Source organism: Hypomesus nipponensis, chromosome 20 (assembly GCF_054491055.1).
Source record: "Hypomesus nipponensis isolate SF chromosome 20, ASM5449105v1, whole genome shotgun sequence".
NCBI classification, from domain to species: domain Eukaryota; kingdom Metazoa; phylum Chordata; class Actinopteri; order Osmeriformes; family Osmeridae; genus Hypomesus; species Hypomesus nipponensis.
Window position 1 is genome coordinate 5,340,001 of NC_140380.1, and position 19,110 is coordinate 5,359,110.

At 46.9% G+C, this 19,110-nt stretch overlaps 2 protein-coding genes across 3 annotated transcripts in view; one reads left to right on the plus strand and one right to left on the minus strand.

Moving 5' to 3' along the window:
• nrg2a (neuregulin 2a) overlaps positions 1-8,500 on the minus strand; it is a 61,906-nt gene extending 53,406 nt beyond the window's left edge. The window contains exon 1 of one of the 2 annotated variants that reach the window (XM_084683683.1): positions 8,089-8,500. In XM_084683683.1, coding sequence (XP_084539809.1) covers positions 8,089-8,497 — 409 coding nt within the window. In that variant the 5' untranslated portion in view covers positions 8,498-8,500. The remainder of the gene's footprint in view (positions 1-8,088) is intronic. The other variant, XM_084683681.1, reaches the window with a different exon arrangement.
• Positions 8,501-10,446: 1,946 nt separating this feature from the next.
• On the plus strand, positions 10,447-15,337 carry puraa (purine-rich element binding protein Aa). The gene is made up of 2 exons (XM_084684243.1): positions 10,447-10,597; positions 14,203-15,337. The coding sequence occupies exon 2, from the start codon at positions 14,280-14,282 to the stop codon at positions 15,135-15,137; it is 858 nt and encodes a 285-aa protein (XP_084540369.1). The 5' UTR covers positions 10,447-10,597; positions 14,203-14,279; the 3' UTR covers positions 15,138-15,337.
• The last annotated feature ends 3,773 nt before the right edge of the window (positions 15,338-19,110 follow it).

The following is a 19,110-nucleotide window of genomic DNA, read 5'->3' on the forward strand; positions in this document are numbered from 1 at the left end:
CTTAACCTGCACGCGCAATCCCCACCCCCGTCAACTGTAGTGACTAATAGTTCCAATAGTTAACACCAGCACACTGTGAACGATGGACAGCGGAGAGGGGAAACCAGATAGCTAGGTAAATAAAACAGAGAGGAAACTGATAGAGAACAAATGTTGTGGGAGAGAGCGAGAGTGAGAGACCTAGACAGAAAGAGAGAGAGAGACAGAGAGAGAGAGAGAGAGAGAGAGAGAGAGAGAGAGAGTAGTAGTGAGAGACGGTGAAATGTTTTCCAGTGAGGTCATGGTGGACTGAGAGGAGCTATCTCTGTCTTTTCTAAAATACATAAACATTCAGGAATGCCAGCATTGAGCGGGGGCCACTTGGGTATCTTGATTAGAGAACTGCTGTGACAGGCTGTTGATTTGTGGGCCCACTTTCAACACACGACAGCCGAATTGTCACAAGTGTTTACAACTTCTGTCAATAAATAGAAGTATAAAGCTATTAGAGTCTCTTAAAGTGTTTGGACTGGACGCAATCCGTCACACATATTGTGGGACAGGAGAGCAAAAACAATCATGCAGCCTTTTCTCCTTCAAAGAAAAACAACTTTTTTGGGTTTTGATTTTTGTGTCGGTTCTCTGTTGCACCCACATAGACCCACATTTGTGTTTCTAAGGATACAGTGACAGAGGGCAGTTTCATCCGCCACCTCCCACTACCACCCCTGAACATTCATTCATTCTTTTTGAAAGCCTTTTCATGTTAAGACACACATCAATCCACACCTACGCCATACCTGAGGAAACAAACCCTCTCTCAGGGTATGTAGTGTGTGTGTGTGTGTATGTGTGTGTGTGTGGGGCGAACATGGCTGGACACGTCCGTTAAACACACCAGTAGGCTCCTAGCTGCAGAGCCGGCAGCAACTCTTTTCAACACTTCGGCACGCTGCGCACAAACCTTGCTGCCCTTCCCATGCGCCTTTTGTTCTGGATGTTTCTGTCAGAGTCAAGCTCCTGTCACGGACACCTTCACCATTTCCTCAAGACATATCACTGCCTGCTGGAAAGACTCCATTTTGGACCCGCACGCACACAAACAGTTCGCCTTTTTTTATGTTTTGAAGCGTGGTTCGTGTTGACCGCGAACAACCTCGCAGACGCAAACAAACACCCACAAATTGCGCACGGGGAAGCGAGCGTGCCAGCTGCTTACGGGGAAAACAAATACAAACACACGCGTCAGAGGAGCCAACAGCGAGTCAGCACACCCGCGTAGGTGCACGCTAGGAGGAAAGTTTGTTTGTGCGTTCGTGGAAACTTTGGAAATGTAGATACGGACATCATTTGCTGATAGATTCGCAGGTGCAGTAGGGTTAATAGACAAGACAGCCAGAAATAGACTCTGCAGACGAGGGCCTTGCCGAATAAAACAAGGCCGTTCCGCGGCCCGGAAGATGTCGAAAAATAAAACGCAAAAGAGCGAAACAAGGCTCTCTAACTGTAGAGCGAGGCCGCAAAATTGGATCCCGTGTTCCTCTCTTAAAATGAGCTGTTCCAGACGTTCTCTTTCCCCTGCCTGTACGAGAACGGTTCTAACGGCTGACGTTCTCCTCAGGGAACCCTAGGTGCAGCTCCAGAGGCCCAGGCGATCATGGACACGCCATAAAAGGCATCCAAACATTGTTTATAACATGATGAAATACACGGGCTGGATAGGAGACGTGATATACTGCGGCTGTACGCCAGTGCATCTGGGACCAACTGGAAGTCCCAAAGTTGTTTCGAGCACCCGGTTCTCGTAAAGAGAGAGAGTCATAGAGAGAGAAAGAGAGAGAGAGAGAGAGGGGGGGGGGCGAGAAAGGGGAAAGAGAGGGGCGAGAGAAGAAAGAGAGAATCAGAGAGAAAGAGAAAGTGGATAAGAGAGAACGAGAGAGAGAGAGAGAGAGAGAGAGAGAGAGAGAGAGAGAGGGGGGGGGGGGGAGATAGAAAGCGAGACAGAACGTCTGTCTGACTGAGAAAGGTCATCTGTTGTGCTGTCCTTTAGCAGCCTGCTGCGCCCTGTGAGTCTTCCTGACACCTGACTGACATCTGCATGCTGCAGCACCGAGGTACACACACACACGCACACACACATCCTGATGAATAGTTGATAAGCAGCTTCCGGGCAGAAAGCAGTGGGATAAATCAATTCTCTTAGCCAACAACAGACTTTACTCATCCCCCTCCAACTCCCCACCCCCGACCAACCCCCCCCCCCCCTTACCCTTACCCCCAACCACCGCCACGCCCCCCCCCCTTTCCTTCCCCCGCCCCCCCCCGCACGTGCAAACACAGTATTGCAAGCGTGGGCAGCGCGCGCGCGCCCGCCCACGCCGCCCACGCCGCTCTCGCGCTTCGCCGCACCTCGTGTGCCACCGTCTCCCCGAAACGGCCGAGTCGTTTCAGCCGCAGTCGTTTCTACCCCCCCCCCCCCCCCCCCACGTCTGCACCCCGACGTGTCCCCGAAGGCCACTCTCTCCTCCCGGGGCGCAGCTGACTGCTCGAGAACAACTCGTCGACGGACGGAATTCCGTCGCTTCCGCCGCGGACGGGGTGAAACGGCCAATCGGAGGAAGACGCGGACGAGACGGGTTCAGTCAGTCTTCGCCGCCATTTTCCTATTGGACAGATCCGGCTGTGGACAGACCCCCTGGTAGAGGCTGCCATCGCCATGGGGTTCGACAAACGTCGTTTTTCAAATACTGGCCACTGCAGGGCTTAGCGCATACCATTGCTGTTCCCTAGAAGCTAGCGGTGCACAAAAGTAGAGGGCTTAGACTGATAACCATCTCTGACTTTCAAGGGGAAATGTTGTCAAAGGCCTTCCGTAAGCAGATTTCAATATTTAATCCGGCATTTTCTACCGGTTGGAGTTTGTGAAGGAGAGGACTGCAGTAGAAGAGAATTACTGAATAATTAAAGAGGTGGAGTCGACTTCTGCTGCCTCTCCACAGCAGCAGGACACCAGCCAATTAGTCTCTGACGGCTGGCCAATGAGCATCGCTTAACCACAGGACGCCGGCCAATCAGCCGGAAGCGACGGTTGGACACGCGGTTAGCGGCTGAATGCAGCAAACACGACCCCACCGAGGATAGACCAGGTCACATGTGTCAGCGCTATCGCTGCTGGATGCAAACCGGAGACGGGGATTTCGAAGCATGGATGCGGTTGAAGGGCCTTTAGGGATTTCCATGGGCACTCACTTAAGAACACCTATGAATTAATAAACGCATGGCTTGTCATGAAAACAAGTGTACACACACACACACACGGAGCACACGGCATAGCACGCTAGTAGCGGTGTAGCCGAGCCGTCGCTTTTCAGGAACAATAGGCGTCTGAACCCACCGGTTATTTGTCCGTGGAGGGAGCTGGGTTCTGGATTGATGAAATATGTTGACTTGAGTGCCAACAACAAGCCAGACTGGAACTTAATTGAGTTCATAAACATTCAGCCCTCGCTGCTTTCCATCGCTGGACAGGCCAGCGGGAAAAAAGAACCTTTCTGCCGCTTTTTATAGGTCTACTATTTGTATTTTACTGTGGGACAGCGGAAATAACAAGCTCCTCAGTGGCATTCCAGCTGGCCGGCTGCTGAACAACTTTCGGGTCCTCCCCTCCCTCTCTCATCCTGATCACACACTGCCTCTTTGTGGTGGATGTGGAGCATTCTTCGCTGGAGGACCAAAATTCTGGCAAAAAATCCTGAGTCACGCGTTGAGCCCCGCGTGGGTCCAGTCATGTTTGCGGTCAGGGTCGCCATCCGGCAACCTCGTTTAAGTCTGCTACGCGACCGGACTGGAGGACATACCGGGGAGCTTTTTTTTGTTTCTCTCGCTCTATTGAACAGAAACTGTGTGTAACTGGTGGTTACTGTTACAGCGGTTCATTCCACAGCCACAATGCCCCCCCCCACCCCTCCCCCCGCGGCCTTTTCATACGACCTCGGTTAAGTAAACAACGTTATCGCCGCGACACAAATGTATCTCGCGGCTCAGAACTCGAGATTAGATTAATTAGAAAACATCAATAGCACGCAGAGGGCATTTCATGCCGTGAAGAAACCACAAGAAGGAGGTTGGGGGGGGGGGGGCTGGGGGAGGGGGGGAGGGCCGAAACATTTCTCCTCAAATACTGTATGCTTGTAGCTTGCTTGTCTTACAGTGCCCAGCAACAGGTCCAAACTAATCCCAGAGCTGGAAACAAGGGCTGAACATTCCGGAGCCTGTGTGGCCCCCGCTGACCTAATCCGACCTTCATAAACGAGTCTCCCACAATAGCCTGCGACCTTTGGGGCAGCGTCCTCAGAGAAGGAGCCTTTCGCGACTTAAAACCTTGCAAGGGGGAGGGAGGGGAGAGAGAGAGAGAGAGAGAGGAGGAGGGGGGAGGGAGAGAGAGAGAGAAGGAGGAGGAGGTTGGGGAGTGTCTTTGGTGCGTACGCAACGAGGCGCCGCCCGCCGAAGGAGGAGACGGGCCAGACGGTCCCCTGACCGCGGCCCTCCGCACGACCTCGATTTGCCGGGCATGACCGGGGGGGGGGTCGATACAAAGCCCTTCCTGAGCAGTGCCCCCCCCGACCCCACCCCCACCCGCCCCCTGCCCCCTCGGCCCGGTCGGTCACCCTGCTCTCCTGCCCCCCCCCCCCCCCCTGTCCTCTAGTCCTTTGCGGGCATCGCGGCTCCTTTTCCCGGTGAAATCCCCGATCGAACACGACCGCACCGGTGTCGGCTGTGGATAAGGGGGGGAAGGGGTTGTGCTTCCGCCCTTCCGATCGGATCAACGATGACCTCGCTGAAGGAAATGAGGAGAATGATTGGTTCCTGATATGGGTCATCCTAAGTACATTTCTGGATTCCCTCTCCTCCTCTCCCCTTCTCCCCCTCTCCCCCTCTCCCCCTCTCCCTCTCTCCCTCTCTCCCTCTCTCTCCCTCTCTCTCCCCCTCTCTCTCCCTCTCTTTCTCTCTCTCTGAGGGGAAATCGAGGTTGACAATGTCCCGCCTGTGCGTCTCCATTGGACAGAAGCACGGAGGAGGAGAGAAGGGTCGAGAGAGAACGGCGGGACATTGTCAACCTCGATTTCCCCTCCGTCGAGAGCCAAAGGACGTCCCAGAGGGTGTGGACCCCAGTGAGGGTGACGTGAGGTGGAGCCGAGATCACAGGAGACCAGAGGTTGGAGGTCAAACGTTGACATGGGTAACCCAGGCACGTTCGCAGCGTAGAAAAGCAATAGAGAGAGAGAGAGGGGGGCGGGACATGCACTACTTGCACCTGCTCCAGCTGCCTGTTGATAGGTATCCGTCACAGCCAATAGGGGGCCTTGTCTCTCCCTGTCAATATCTCTTGCCGGATCGTTCCAAATCGAGTTTGGTCGAAGCAGTCTTTGCTTCGCTCCTTATCGGGTAAAACGCTTTCACGTGCCATGTTGGAGTGTTAGTTGGTGTGCTATGGTGTACTTGCCGTAAAGTCATTCTGGACCCAGCGGGTGACACATTACATTTACATTATATTTACATTACATTTAGTCATTTAGCAGACAAACTTATCCAGAGTGACTTACAGTAAGTACAGGGACATTCCCAAGGCACGTAGGGTGAAGAGCCTTGCCCAAGGACACAACGTCATGCGCACCAGCCGGGAATCGAACTGACAACCTTCGGATTAGTAGCCCCTTTTTTCTCTCTTTTTTCTCTTTCTTTCTTCTCCCCCCTTCTCCCCCCTTCTTCCCCTTCTTTGACAGCCAAGTGTTCCCCAGCTTTAGCCCAATGCTCTACCCGCTCAGCCACCTGACTCCCTGGTGCACAGGGAAAGACACCCTGTTGTTCCTGCTCTGTTCCATATAGATGTGCCAAAGTGCTATCCCTCCATCCTCTCTCTCTCTCTCTCTCTCTCTCTCTCACTCGCCCTCGCTCTCTCTCTTCCTCCATCTCTCTCTCTCTCCCTCCATCCCGCTCTTTCTCTCTCGACCCCTCTCTCCTCCTCTCTCTCTCCCTCTCCCCCTCTCTCTCTCTCCCTCTCCCCCTCTCTCTCTCTCTCCCTCTCCCCCCTCTCTCTCCTCCTCTTTCCTTACCGCTCTCTCTCTCTCCTTGGTTCATTTTAGAGACAGCCATGGGCAGATCCCCCCCTCCTCCCCCTTCCCCTCCCCCCCCCCCCCCCCCATGCCACCCTCTTTCCTGCAGCTGTGACCCAGTGTCGCAGAAGCCCCCTCAGTGACAGATAAACTCCAGGTGATTTTTGGCTGTCATTGTCACCGTGCCTGCGCTAATTGTTATGGACTTTTCCATCGACGTGACCGTGTGAGAGTAGACAGACAGAAACCGGTTCGGTCGAAAGTAAAAATACAAACAAACTAAAAAAAACGTGTGCGCACACCACACACAAAAATGAGCTGGCTAGAGGCTGTTCATATGTAGGTCTCTTCCAAGCAGTCTATGCGTAGACAAATACTCAGGCCCCTGCTACACAAGGACGAGCTACAACGGCGCTTCTTCCCATCTAGGCTGAGCCGTATGGGACCAAAATAGCCTACTATTCTTATCCCGATTAAATCGGGAGCTAAAAACCAGATGTGACATATTTGAGATCGCAGTCAGTACAACAATAGCATTAGTTTGACTGACTTCCTGTCAGGCCCGAGTAGAGAGGAGCAATGTCAACTGTTGCTAGGGCACCACTCCAGCTGGGAACTCCGCTCAGAGCAGGGCGGATATCTACAAACAATTCAGCACCAGGGCTGCATCGACTGGAGGAACGAAACCGCTGTTCGGAGGCTACACTCTTTTAAAGAGACCTAGACAAATAAATTCGTTTTTATGTAACATTCCAGACAACATAACAAAAAAAAGATGTGCAATAATCCATTTCAAGCATATAAAAGATCACGAGGGTCGCATGCTTGGTTGAATCAGCACCATGGACAGAGACAATACAATAGGGAAAGGCGGGATAGCCAACCGTGGTAGCCTATGGTAGCCTGCCAATGGCAGTCTGGGGACCATGTGTGTTCTTAATGAACGATGGCGTATGCACGCTACAGATACGTGAAAGAAGAAAGGAGAGGAACTGATACGTCTTCGAGGTCAGGGACGTCATGGGTCTTTCCTGCTCCAAGAGGCGAAGCGACAAATGAAAACAAACCGGTAGACGACCCAATTTTAGCGATAGGTGTGTGGGGATATTAGAGGTAGTGACGTTGATAGGGGCCACCGGTTTGACCAGCCCACAGCTCTTTCTTAGCAGGTTCCCTCCTCAAATGGTATGGAGAGGCCTTGACGTGAGGCTCCACCGCCGATTTTCCACAAGCGCAGAGCAGCACTACCAACGGCCGGCTAGGACAAACTTTACATCTGATGTTCAGAAACCATTTACCGTGCAACCTTGCCGTGTGACCACGCACAATACGGTGGTTTCGATATGCTGACGATATCTGTAAACATCCAAAGAAAAGACGCATCGATAAAGACGTTTCACGAAAATCAATATGCACGTGTGTGCATGACTGTGTGTGTGTGTGGGTGAGTGTGTGTGCGCACAAGCGCATATCATACACACATTGATGCAACGCCACGACTATGCTGCAACCGGTAATTCAATGTTTGAGTCACCAAAATGATTAACGTCTTCCTACTTTGCGTTTTTGGAACATAACTTAAGATGTATTCGCGAGAGAGAGGGAGAGAGAGAGAGAGAGAGAGAGAGAGAGAGAGTGAGAGGGGGGTAGACGGAGAAAGAGAGAATGTGAGAGCGAGAGTGTGTGTGTGTGTGTGTGTGCGTGCGTGTGAATGTGTGCGTCTGTGTGTGGCTATATGGAAACCCCAGAGAGTTTACTGGACTGTCGAATGTAATATTGCAGCATAGACGCCCCATGGGCACCCATCTGTTACTCCTTCGAAAACATCTTTCAGTAAATATGTGTCACCTGCAGACCTGCGTCGAAATGCTTATCCATGAGGGTTGTGACCGGTTACAGAATCACTCTTACATCACTCTTACAGTCTTACCACAATCTGCCGGGTTTAACTTTACAATAAAGCTAGTCCTATCCCACGATATAGGAATCAACTTACCGCAGTCTTCACACAAGATGTTCCCAACATCTTTTTTTAGATTCTTCTCACTCGTATCTAGCGGAGCGAACGATGCCTTGAAAACCAAAGGCTCTTCGGTTGGGTCCATGAAAAAAATGTACTTATGATTCTTTTTCACTTTGGCGCACGGAGTCTCCGATCCGAATTCCCCCACTGTGACGAGCTGCTCCCGCTCCAAACCCCCGCTGTTCAACGGCCACACGTCCAGCACTTTGACATTCACACTGTATGGCTCAGCCGAGACGTTCAGAGGCGCGGATTGCACCTTACCCTCGATCACCACGGCGGATTTGTAAGCCTGGTCCTGCAGGGAATTCAAACTCGGGGAGTAGCAGGCGAAGGAGACCCCGATGACCAGCATGGATAAATGTACTGAATCAAGCCTCATGCCGCCTGCTTTGGCTTGGTGGTCGCTGGTCGCGTTGCGGCAGGGTTCTTTGGGCTGTGGGGCGATGGCGGTGGAGCTGGGTTGAAGGAAGAGACAGAAAATAGGCTCCAGTAGCACGGCAGCGCGGCAGACCTTGCGTAAGTGTCCATGCCATCGGGATCCGCTGCTTTTTTCCGATAATTTTGCAATGGGGAAACACCAGCTAGGAACCGGAAACCGCGTAATGATGCTGGGTTTAAAAATCCAGTCACTGCATACTGCTAAAAATACATTCTAAAGCTGCAAGGGATTCATAGGTTCCCCCCTTCAGAAGATGCTCCTATTCTGCCATAGTAGCCAATCCGCAAGACGACGCCAGTCTATCTTTGCCCCAAAAAATTGCAGTGGTGAGCGCCCTGTTCAACTGTGATGATTTTCGTAAAACATTAGCCGCTCAGAAAATACGCAAAATGCTGCAGTGAGCAGTACGTTTCCTCATCCACTTGTAGGATAAGACATAGGCAACAATACCCTACATTCCCCAGACGCAATATTTTGTTCGGCGGCTAATAAACCGCCTTCTCCCCAGCCCCTGTCTCTCTCCGCCTCCCCCCGCTCACTCACCACAGACGGAGAAAAAAAAGATGCTGTGCGCCAAGGGCTCCGCCACAAAAAAAAAGCTGTTATAAGATTGGAGCACTGTGATAATCCGACACATAGACAGTTGACAGGTCACCAAACTCTCCTAATCCCCCAGAATGATTTCTTCATGATGTTTCCCATCACCAAACGATTTCACACAAAATGAACTAAAGCAATGAACGGACAGATGCATGAAGCGTCCCCCTACTAAAATTGCGTCCAACAGTAGACATATTCCCCCCCCACCCCCCCCTCAAAAAAAAGACGGTAAACGACGGTTTAAATGCAGATGCAAGCTGTTCCGCTGTTAGCAGGCATATTTAGTCTTGCTGCGATGACTAACGCGTTTCACGGCGGCGGAGTCTTTAACAGACTATTCTGAATGAGTTTTACGTCTCATTCCATTATTAAGTCATGCCCTGCATTCAGGTCACATTCTGTGCTCTCCCTCTGAAAACAAAAGCTGAGATGTAATGCATTAAATTCATAAAAACTTAAGACCGGAAAATCATTGTTTGAAGAGGAAATATGGCTTGAAATGGCACGAGCAGTGCAAGCAGTCCCCTATTCAGAATTGAATATTAGGTATTGTTCACTTTCAAAACGGCAATGCCAATTTAGGCTTTAAGGCTCTGGGATGATGTATCAAAGATAACTTAAAGTCTACATCCTACATATAGCATCAAATATGTTGAGCGTGTAAGTAACATCGATGAGTTGTGATTTGAATGCGGAAAGATGACCACTGGATGAGAGTTGTTCCTGTAAGGGCGACATCTGCTGACTGTTGTGCGTTTCACAGTGTAGGTGAAGAAAGTGAGATAAGATTGTTAAAGAGGTTCAGGACTTTGTTTCCAGTTGCCAAATTTGGCTAATAGGGTAAGTAGTACGGGTATTATTGCCGCAAGAGGCCTTCACAACAGTCTCAAAGCACATACTGGACCCAAGAAAGTGTGCTTTTGCAGTATAGGTTACAGCCTACACGCTGTAAAATGTGTTTACGACAGGTAAACAACATGGTGTGGCTGTCCATGGTTCTGAAAATAAACTGAGTTCTCAGTCTATATCCTATAAGTTTAAACACGAGGTTGATAAAATTACAAAACCTATTTTTCAACAAAGAGATCCCATATGAGCAAGTGGTGAAACACTTGTTCGAGGTAAAGTCTCGAACTGCGATTTCTCAAAAGCAACTGTGCGAGGCGCACGATTATTGCAGTATACCCGGTAACTGAACGTGCTGACATCAGAGGACAAGCGTGCGGCGTTGGACTTGCAGGCTACGTGCGCCTCTCTCCATGCCACGACTCGCTGTTTCGTTCCATCTTGTGAAGCGGTGAATCGGCAAGGCAGTACCGCGGTAGTGTTGACAGTAGGCCTGTAAGCAGTTATCGTTATTCACCTCAGTCTCTTTCACTGTCTGCCTGCGAAGACACTGCATCCAGGCTGTTAGGGCGCTCTGTCTGCAGACCGAGCGAGGTAAGGCACATGTATTCTTCCTCGTTTTATAGGTCTGTGACTTTGAGAAGAGGACGACGTTTTCTATACATGTCATTGCATTCATTAGTGCTATACTGTCACTTGGCAGTGTCTTGGCATGCATGCCACTTAAACGCAACGTCGACTAGACATGTTAGGGTTCGCCTTTTCGACTGATATAAAAAGAAAAGTCGTTTTCTTAAGCAACGTTGAGTTCTCATATACAAGCGCCCGCATGCAAGTAGCCAAACACACACAGCGTTTATCGGTGTTCTTTATGCATCTCATATGAAGTGCGCACAACACATTGTCAATTAAAACTATTGCACTATGTTGTCACGCAGTGTTGGCTATGATTTGGCCACTAATGATTTTGGTCAAAAATGAGGCTGTAGGCAGGCGGTGACATGACACTTCTACAAGTGCGACCACGCTTTTCAGCTCATCTTCTGCGCCTTTACAATTCCTTGGACAATTGACTCTTAACATACAAATCCGAATAAAGTCTTTAAATCACAATTATATCACTCATAAAAGTAAGGACTACCTTGACCTGGTCACGAGTAAAGGCTAGAGTGCGCAAATCAGAGGGCAAGAAAATCAGACGGTACTCCCACACTTAATCCCTTCTTTTTCAAAGGCCTGAGAACATTGTTTAGCCTAGATTAGTTGTTTGAAATCAAAATTCACTAAATGACAGCCTGACTCAATTGAAAGCAAGAATGATGACAACTACCCTATAATCCTTCACGTTAAACTCTAAAATGTGGGACCTGCTAGACTTTATTACATCACAAACATCTTATATCGGCCTGAAGTGCTCGGTGAAATACGAAAACCCTTTTGCGTGAAATGCCTAAGACTATGATCAAATTGAAGAAAGTTTATAACAAATAAAAACAACTTCGACGATTGAAATAATAGCCTTACGTTGATTATAGCCTTATATATTGAACGTTTTACAAGAAAACCGTTTCTTGACACTCTTTTTGTGTTAAAAATGCGAATAAAATGACACCATCCGTGCAATATACTATGCAATTCAAGTACATGTGCATTAACCCATGCGAGAGGAACTTGGGACGCAATAAGAGTTTAATAATGTATGGAAATTATTTTCAGAATAGCAAAATGTTCGTGCCAAATTTCGATGAGAAAACTTTTGCTCTCAACTAGGCCCTACATGCATGTCGTTAAAAAAAGCATGCCCTTTATTTGTTTTTTTACCAATTGATCCCTTTACCATAATACCATAAATATTCCCTGGCAGTAACTCTCAATTTTACACACATTTTTGTGCTTAATAGATTCTAAAATACAAGGCTGTTATAATAAAGGTGATTTTCCATAGGACAAATGATTCACATTTACTTATTTTTCTTTCAAATGCACAGCAATGCGGCCATTTATCAAATTCACTTTTTAGAAACAAGGTCAAGGGCTATGTTGTACTCTAAAGGTTCCTTTTTTCTTATTGAGCTCATTTAAATCGAGTTTAAGGACATTTATTGGCCATGTGAAATCCAAACCAAGATTAAGACTATCAACTACTGGAAATGTTATTGCTTTAGTATTAGGCTATATGTTTTAATTGCATATGTATTTCAATCTATAAAGGTATGCTTAATAGACTTGTGCTTTTCAAACAAACTCCAAAATATTTTGTTGAGTTCACCAGGCATAGGCCTATGTGATAATTGAGATAGACTCAAACTATTTGGGATCCTTCGTTTTCTGGAGCATAAAGGAGCCTGCTGCAATTACGTGGCTTTACATTTCTTACACAGATCAGTTCACGTTGCCTTTTGATTAATAAATAGGCTAGCTCAATAAACAATCAAAATACTACACTCAAGTTCTTCGTTTTTCTCAGTTTGGACCGATGTAGACATTTTCAAATTCATTAAATTAGGTAAATAGTTAAAACTATCAAAAACGAACTGGGAATGAGACAAAAAAGTAGGCCAATAAGATTTCAACATTGGTACGAGTACCATAATCAAAATTGTCTGCTTAAATTTGTCTATTCCAACTGTTTGTAGTTCAAAGGACAAGTAAAATGTTCACAAATCACAGAACAATTTCAGGTTCTACAAATTAAATGTAGACAATAACTTGGCAGCAGTTCAATATAATCAAACCAATAAGAAATAGCCTAATTCGATTGTCAGTAAACGTAGGCTAAACATCCTTTTCATTTTATAAAAAAAGTGTTTAAATGGAAAATACGGAATAGGCCGAGGCTTTCAAATGTGGAGAATCATCGTGCAAAATCCTTGGAGTGGCTCTAGAGACGGATCTACACACATCGAAAATGTTAAATGTTATTTGTACAAAGATATTATAGAGTAGGCGAGACAGGCAACGTTTAAGCTAAAATATCAATATCATAACTCAAAGGCATTTTACAATGGCCTAAGCGGCAAGGGCCTACATCTTTGTTAAAACGTGTCTTCTTGATACCTAATTTAGAATAATAACTCATTAGATTATTTTATTTTGATATATATTTAGCCTACATGAACAGGACACAGGGTAGGCCAAAATATATGAAATAGTTTTGACGTCAACGGCGGCATCTGTGTAGGAAAGATTGGGAACGGAAAATAGGATACAATGACACAATGACATAGGCCAAAATAAGGCTATATTTACATATCTGCTACATATTTTCGGATTAAAGTTGTCTTTCAATTGTATACGTCTAGCTATAGAAACTAATCTCAAAATATTTCCACAGAACCGCTACACGTCTACTATCCTATCTGAGTAGTATAGAAGGTTTCGATCCCAGTCGCGTCTGCTGTATTAGGTGACTGATGTTATTAACAGCTGAGCAAGGTCGGGTGTTAACATGCATATAGGTTCTAAATCAAACGGACTGAGCGTGATCTACACATTTCACTGTGAAGAGTTAAATGTGCCACTGGGATGACTATGCCATTTTGATAGGCTATATAATTGAATTTAATTGAGATTAAACGACCAGCCCTTTCGCCACACACAAACCTTCCAGAATAGGTAACATGAGATAGCTTATAAGAAAGAACAAAATAATACTGTACACGTTAGCCTACAAAGTTCACATTTACAGAAGTCCTCACTTCGTTTCATTGGAATCTCCACATATGTTAACTATAATTCCATGCCACTCATCTATAAGATACCAAAACATGAAATGGGCTAAAATGAACTAAATGCCCTTATAGCCTAAAGGTCGAAAAGGACTGGAATGCTTTTCAAAATTGACTAAATTAACTAACCTACCAACCAACACACAATATTTGACAACATTTATGCGTACGTATTTATGAGTTTTTACTACAGCATAGGCTATATTATTGTAGCCTATGTTTTCTTATATCTTAACACTATTTGCTCTTAATACAAAAATGGTGTTTCGAATTCAATCGCAACATTTTCAAGTGAGGGTATTCGATTTTTAAAATGGTATAATCAATATAATCTTTTGATACTAGTGTTACATAACGTAAAGTCGTAAATTTCCTTAACCACAATGCCAAATACTATACCTACTTTATGTTGCGGCTTTTAATTGATACTTTAATAGGCTTCATAGACATATCTTGGATTTCTCTGTGTAGATCTCGCGAGAGCGGTGGCGTGGCTGGCTGGCTGTGGAGTTGCAGTAGACAGAGGGAGAAGGCAGGCAGGCAGAATCATGGCGGACAGAGACAGTGGAAGTGAGCAGGGAGGAGCAGCCACGGGCCCGGGCATCGGTTCCATGCACCCAGTGACAGGAGGGGCGGGCTCGGCTTCCGGGCTGCAGCATGAGACGCAAGAGCTGGCGTCGAAGCGGGTTGACATCCAAAACAAACGATTCTACCTGGACGTAAAGCAAAACGCAAAAGGCCGCTTCTTAAAGATAGCTGAAGTCGGCGCTGGGGGAAACAAGAGCCGCCTCACTCTCTCAATGTCGGTGGCAGTCGAGTTCCGTGACTATTTGGGGGACTTCATCGAACATTATGCCCAACTGGGACCAAGCAATCCGGACATCGTACAAGATGAGCCGCGGCGAGCACTTAAAAGCGAATTCCTGGTCAGAGAGAACCGTAAGTACTACATGGATCTGAAAGAGAACCAGAGAGGACGATTTCTGAGGATTCGACAGACCGTTAACCGGGGGCCCGGTTTGGGATCCACGCAAGGCCAGACGATTGCTCTTCCTGCCCAGGGACTTATTGAGTTTCGTGACGCTTTGGCAAAACTCATTGACGATTACGGTGTTGAGGACGAACCTGCGGAGTTGCCCGAAGGAACATCCTTGACTGTAGATAACAAACGCTTTTTCTTCGACGTGGGATCCAACAAGTACGGAGTCTTCATGAGGGTAAGCGAGGTGAAGCCAACATACCGCAATTCAATCACGGTGCCCTATAAAGTATGGTCCAAATTCGGGAATACTTTTAGTAAATACGCGGACGAGATGAAGAAGATCCAGGAAAAACAGCGGGAGAAAAGGGCATGCGACCTGCAGCAGCAGGAAGAGATGCATGCTGATGATGGAGAAGAGGATTGATATATAGCGCAAACATGCAAAAAGTAATCAAAATAACAAGAGAAATTATAATTAAAAACTTTACTGTATAAAGAAAGATCTAAAGATTTAACTGTAACTGTTTAACTCCAAGGGAGCACCACCCACAAAAAAAATAAACCAACACAAACTGACAGTTATGACATGTTGTCACCCATCGCTGGATGTTCCCACTTATCCACCATTAATACAGTAAGCGGCTGCTAAACAAAGTAATAACATTATATATGAAACGTGTTTCCTACTTGATGACAAAGAAGTGAGTGTTTATTTCCCTTATTAACGAGAACTTTTGTACACGTTAAAGCTATTATGAAAAGTGTTTGCAATGTCAAAATGGAGTTATTGCCGAAACTAGTCCTTTTCATGTGAGCATATGACTTCAGCACAAAACAGATGCTTTACTTTTGTTTTTGTCATTTTATTTTTGTTTGTTTTTTTTCCTCACCAAATTCGAAACCATTCTAAGAGGTTGACATAGTGTACTTGTCAAGTCTACCTTTTACCTGTGAGCAGAGGTTTGTTTACACATGAATCATATGAGGGCTAGGCCTGCTTTGGAAATTATAGATGGACGTCCATGGAGTCCAAAAAGGTACATAGGCCATTTCATGCAATGAAATAAGTACCCTCTCTCTCCCTCTTCTCTGTTGTGCAATAGCCTATGCATTGCATACAAAGTGGACACATGTCAAATTGGTCAATGTATGTTGACACGAGGAACTTTGGAGAAGGCCTTCAAAGGAATATTACGACTCGTAACTTTTTTGTTGTTTCGGTTCAAATTGTTGTCATGCGGATGGGTATACTGTAGACGATGTTTGTGTCTTCTTGTCATGCAAATTTATTCTTGAAAAGGTACCTGTGTTAGCCTAAGATCGAACAGTCACAACATGCAGCAGGTGGCATGACTGGAGTGCGTCGAAGCATATTTGTTAGCTAGATACCAGAGGTTACATTCGAACCAGCACCCTCCATACACATCTCCAGTTGGCTTGGTGGTCAGTTGGCAGTGCTAACAAAACCAAGCGTAGCATGATTGTGTGTCCGAATGTTTTCCAGTTTGGAAACGCCAGGGCATTTAGCTGAGAAATCAGGCTTGGACCAGGAAATATCAGTCTACCAACGGCAGTTTCGAATGGTACCAAGAAGTGCTGTTTGCTGCATGTTCACCTGTATTACGTTGTTGGATGTTCGATGTTGGCCTCTTAACTTTGGGGCTCAACTACCCCTCCCCCAACCCCCCATTCCCCCTCAGCCGGTTGATTTCCCCACACCCCCCATAAATGTCAACTGAACTTCAACTGACTGTACTGTACTAGATCTCATGAAGCCTGCTTCTCAGCCCGCGCGCTCATCGTTATCTCTTCGTAGTTTTAGAAAAGCCGCCTCCGCAGTTTCCTCCGAAACTCGACCGCCCTCTCGATTGGCCGGAGGCCACACCACGTCGAAAGATGCCCGGTGACGTCGGGGCGGATGTGCAAAGCCAGCTTTTCAGTGGGGTCAGGGGTTCTCATCGGGAGAGACTGGAGTAGACTCCGAGATCCCCCCCCCCCCCCCCCCCTCCCCTCCAGCCGAGAGTGTCCTCTTTGAGCATAAAAAACAACCTGGTGCCTTACACGCTCCACTGGCTAACACGCTGGCCTCATGTTTGGGATGGCAGAGTGGGATTTCGTCCATATACATAGTGCTTTTGTTGTTTGCTCCTTTTGTCGCTATTATTTTATTTTTATTTTATTTTTTTTTGGGGGGGGGGGTTCGGCCCCCATGTGACATCAACAATAAGAAGCCGAGGCTTGTCACCCCCCTTCCTCCCCCCCTCCTTCCCCCCCCTTCCTCTTCCTCCTCTCCCCCCCCCCCCCACCACCAAAATGCCATCCCCTATGCCCCCCAGCCATCCAGGTGTGGGCCCACATGGAGGAGGGGCAATCGGCCTCGATCCCGCAGAGTTTCATCTTCACCACACTGCCCGGGCCAGGTGTCACGGAGACCAGGAGCCACCTGGCAAAACTCGCCGTGGACTGGATCGAGCAGCGCACCCAACCGGCGGCCAACAACGGATGCTTGTCGGAGCCCCCCCCCCCCCCCTCCCCTTGTGCTTGTTCTCTGTATGTAGTTCCACAGCTTGGACGGTGACGTGTAATTCTTAAGGCCTCGACTAAGGGGGAACAGACTCTTGTTTTCTGTTTTTTCGATTTGTTCGCTTGTTTTCGTTTTGACCTTCTCAGCGTTATTCCACACGATTTGTCATTCTGAACTTTTTGTTGTTGTTGTTGCTCACAGAGGATGTTTTTTTGTTTGTTTCCAGAGCAACATTTCATTACCGTGTGCAATATCGTATGTGCCAATGGTGGCAATATATGTATATCAATTAAATATATGATTAATATTTGAACGCATGATGTGGCTGAATTCCATGTTTATTTATCTCCGAGGTGTTATAATGCCTTTTTTTTTTTTTTTTACCTGCACTTAAGGACTTCTCCATCCATCCTGGGAGGTGAAATCACAGAGCAAGCTTATTCAATGTGGGTGGAGTGGGGGTGGGGTAGGGGTGGGGTGTAGTGGGGGTGGGGTAGGGATGGGGTAGGGGTGGGGGTCCACAGCCAAACATCACATTCTCCCTCCAATGCAGCTGAGTGCTGTCATCTTAGTACGCGTCCCTTTGTCGAGTTTCCCTCTTGTGGGAGTGTCAGAGTGTCATGTGAGGGTCGTTGAGAAGGGGGGGGGGGGCTCACGTTGTGGAGGCAGAGGGGCTGCAGCGCTGCCTCCCAGTCCAGTGTGAGGCAGAGGGGCTGCAGCGCTGCCTCCCAGTCCAGTGTGAGGCAGAGGGTACGATGCTCATAAAGGTGTAGGGTGTTCTGTCTTAGGTGGCTGTTTGTGGCACTTTTGCTTTCCCAGGTCGATGAAATGTTGGACCGATATTTGTTAGAAATAATCTCCACAAAGAATGTCTCTCTCTCTCTGCTCTAATGCTCATTTTCTCCCATGTTCATTCCTTTTTAAGAGGATTATTGATTAACACATTCGGTGATTATGCATCGAATATAATTTATGTATATTTTACAAATGTTAAAAAATAAAAGACCTTTTAATTTACCAATTTTCTACTAAGTGAATCTCTAATATGTTGGAACATTTCTCATGTAGGAACTGCTATCTTTGTAAGGTTTCATCTCATTGCCAATAATCAATACCATCAATAACACCTGGTCACTCATGTCAAAGCCATTACAATACAATACACGTGGTCATACAATCAAATTCCATGTGACTGACCATTGCTGATGCAAGGCTTCCTTGGATAAATGAACTGGTATCATTCCAAACCCCACCTGTTGCACAAACACGTCGGTCTAAAACAGTGTTTAAAAGCGTTTTTATTGTACTTACGTAGGAAATTACCGTTAAAAACAAGCCCAGATTTAATTGTTCAGATACACATCATCTGAAAGAACCGCATTGTCGCGGAATGTTTATCAACTGTGCATCTGTCCGAGTTGTGAGCAATAAAAATGATATAGAAATCTGGTATTTCATATAGAAGAAAGCACCTGCCGTCTTCACTGTAATATGGGATTTACAAATGACAGGTTAGTCTACATTAAATTCTTCTGAGCCCCAAAGTACATTACAAAAGTTAAATGTACGCGTGTTTAATGTTGGCAACGACCGAAGCACTGAAGTAGCCCTATATAATCTCTACTGACATGAAATGCATTGACAGGAAACATTTTGAAACGCTTTATGGCTGACATTGAGGTGGAGCTGAGACGTGTATGCTCGCACACGCCTCATACGTCAATTGGAAAAGGTAAAACTGCAGTCTTACGAACAGACTAAGCTTACATAATGCGGTACGCTTCCCAACGTCTTTAAGTTTTATTTGGCAAATAAGAGAACATGCAGCCAAGGCTGGCCTACTAGTGTGTTTCCCGGCATAACCAGCAGATGG

Coding starts and splice junctions, on each gene's coding strand:
- puraa (XM_084684243.1), top strand. CDS start 14,280: ATGGCGGACAGAGACAGTGGAAGTGAGCAGGGAGGAGCAGCCACGGGC.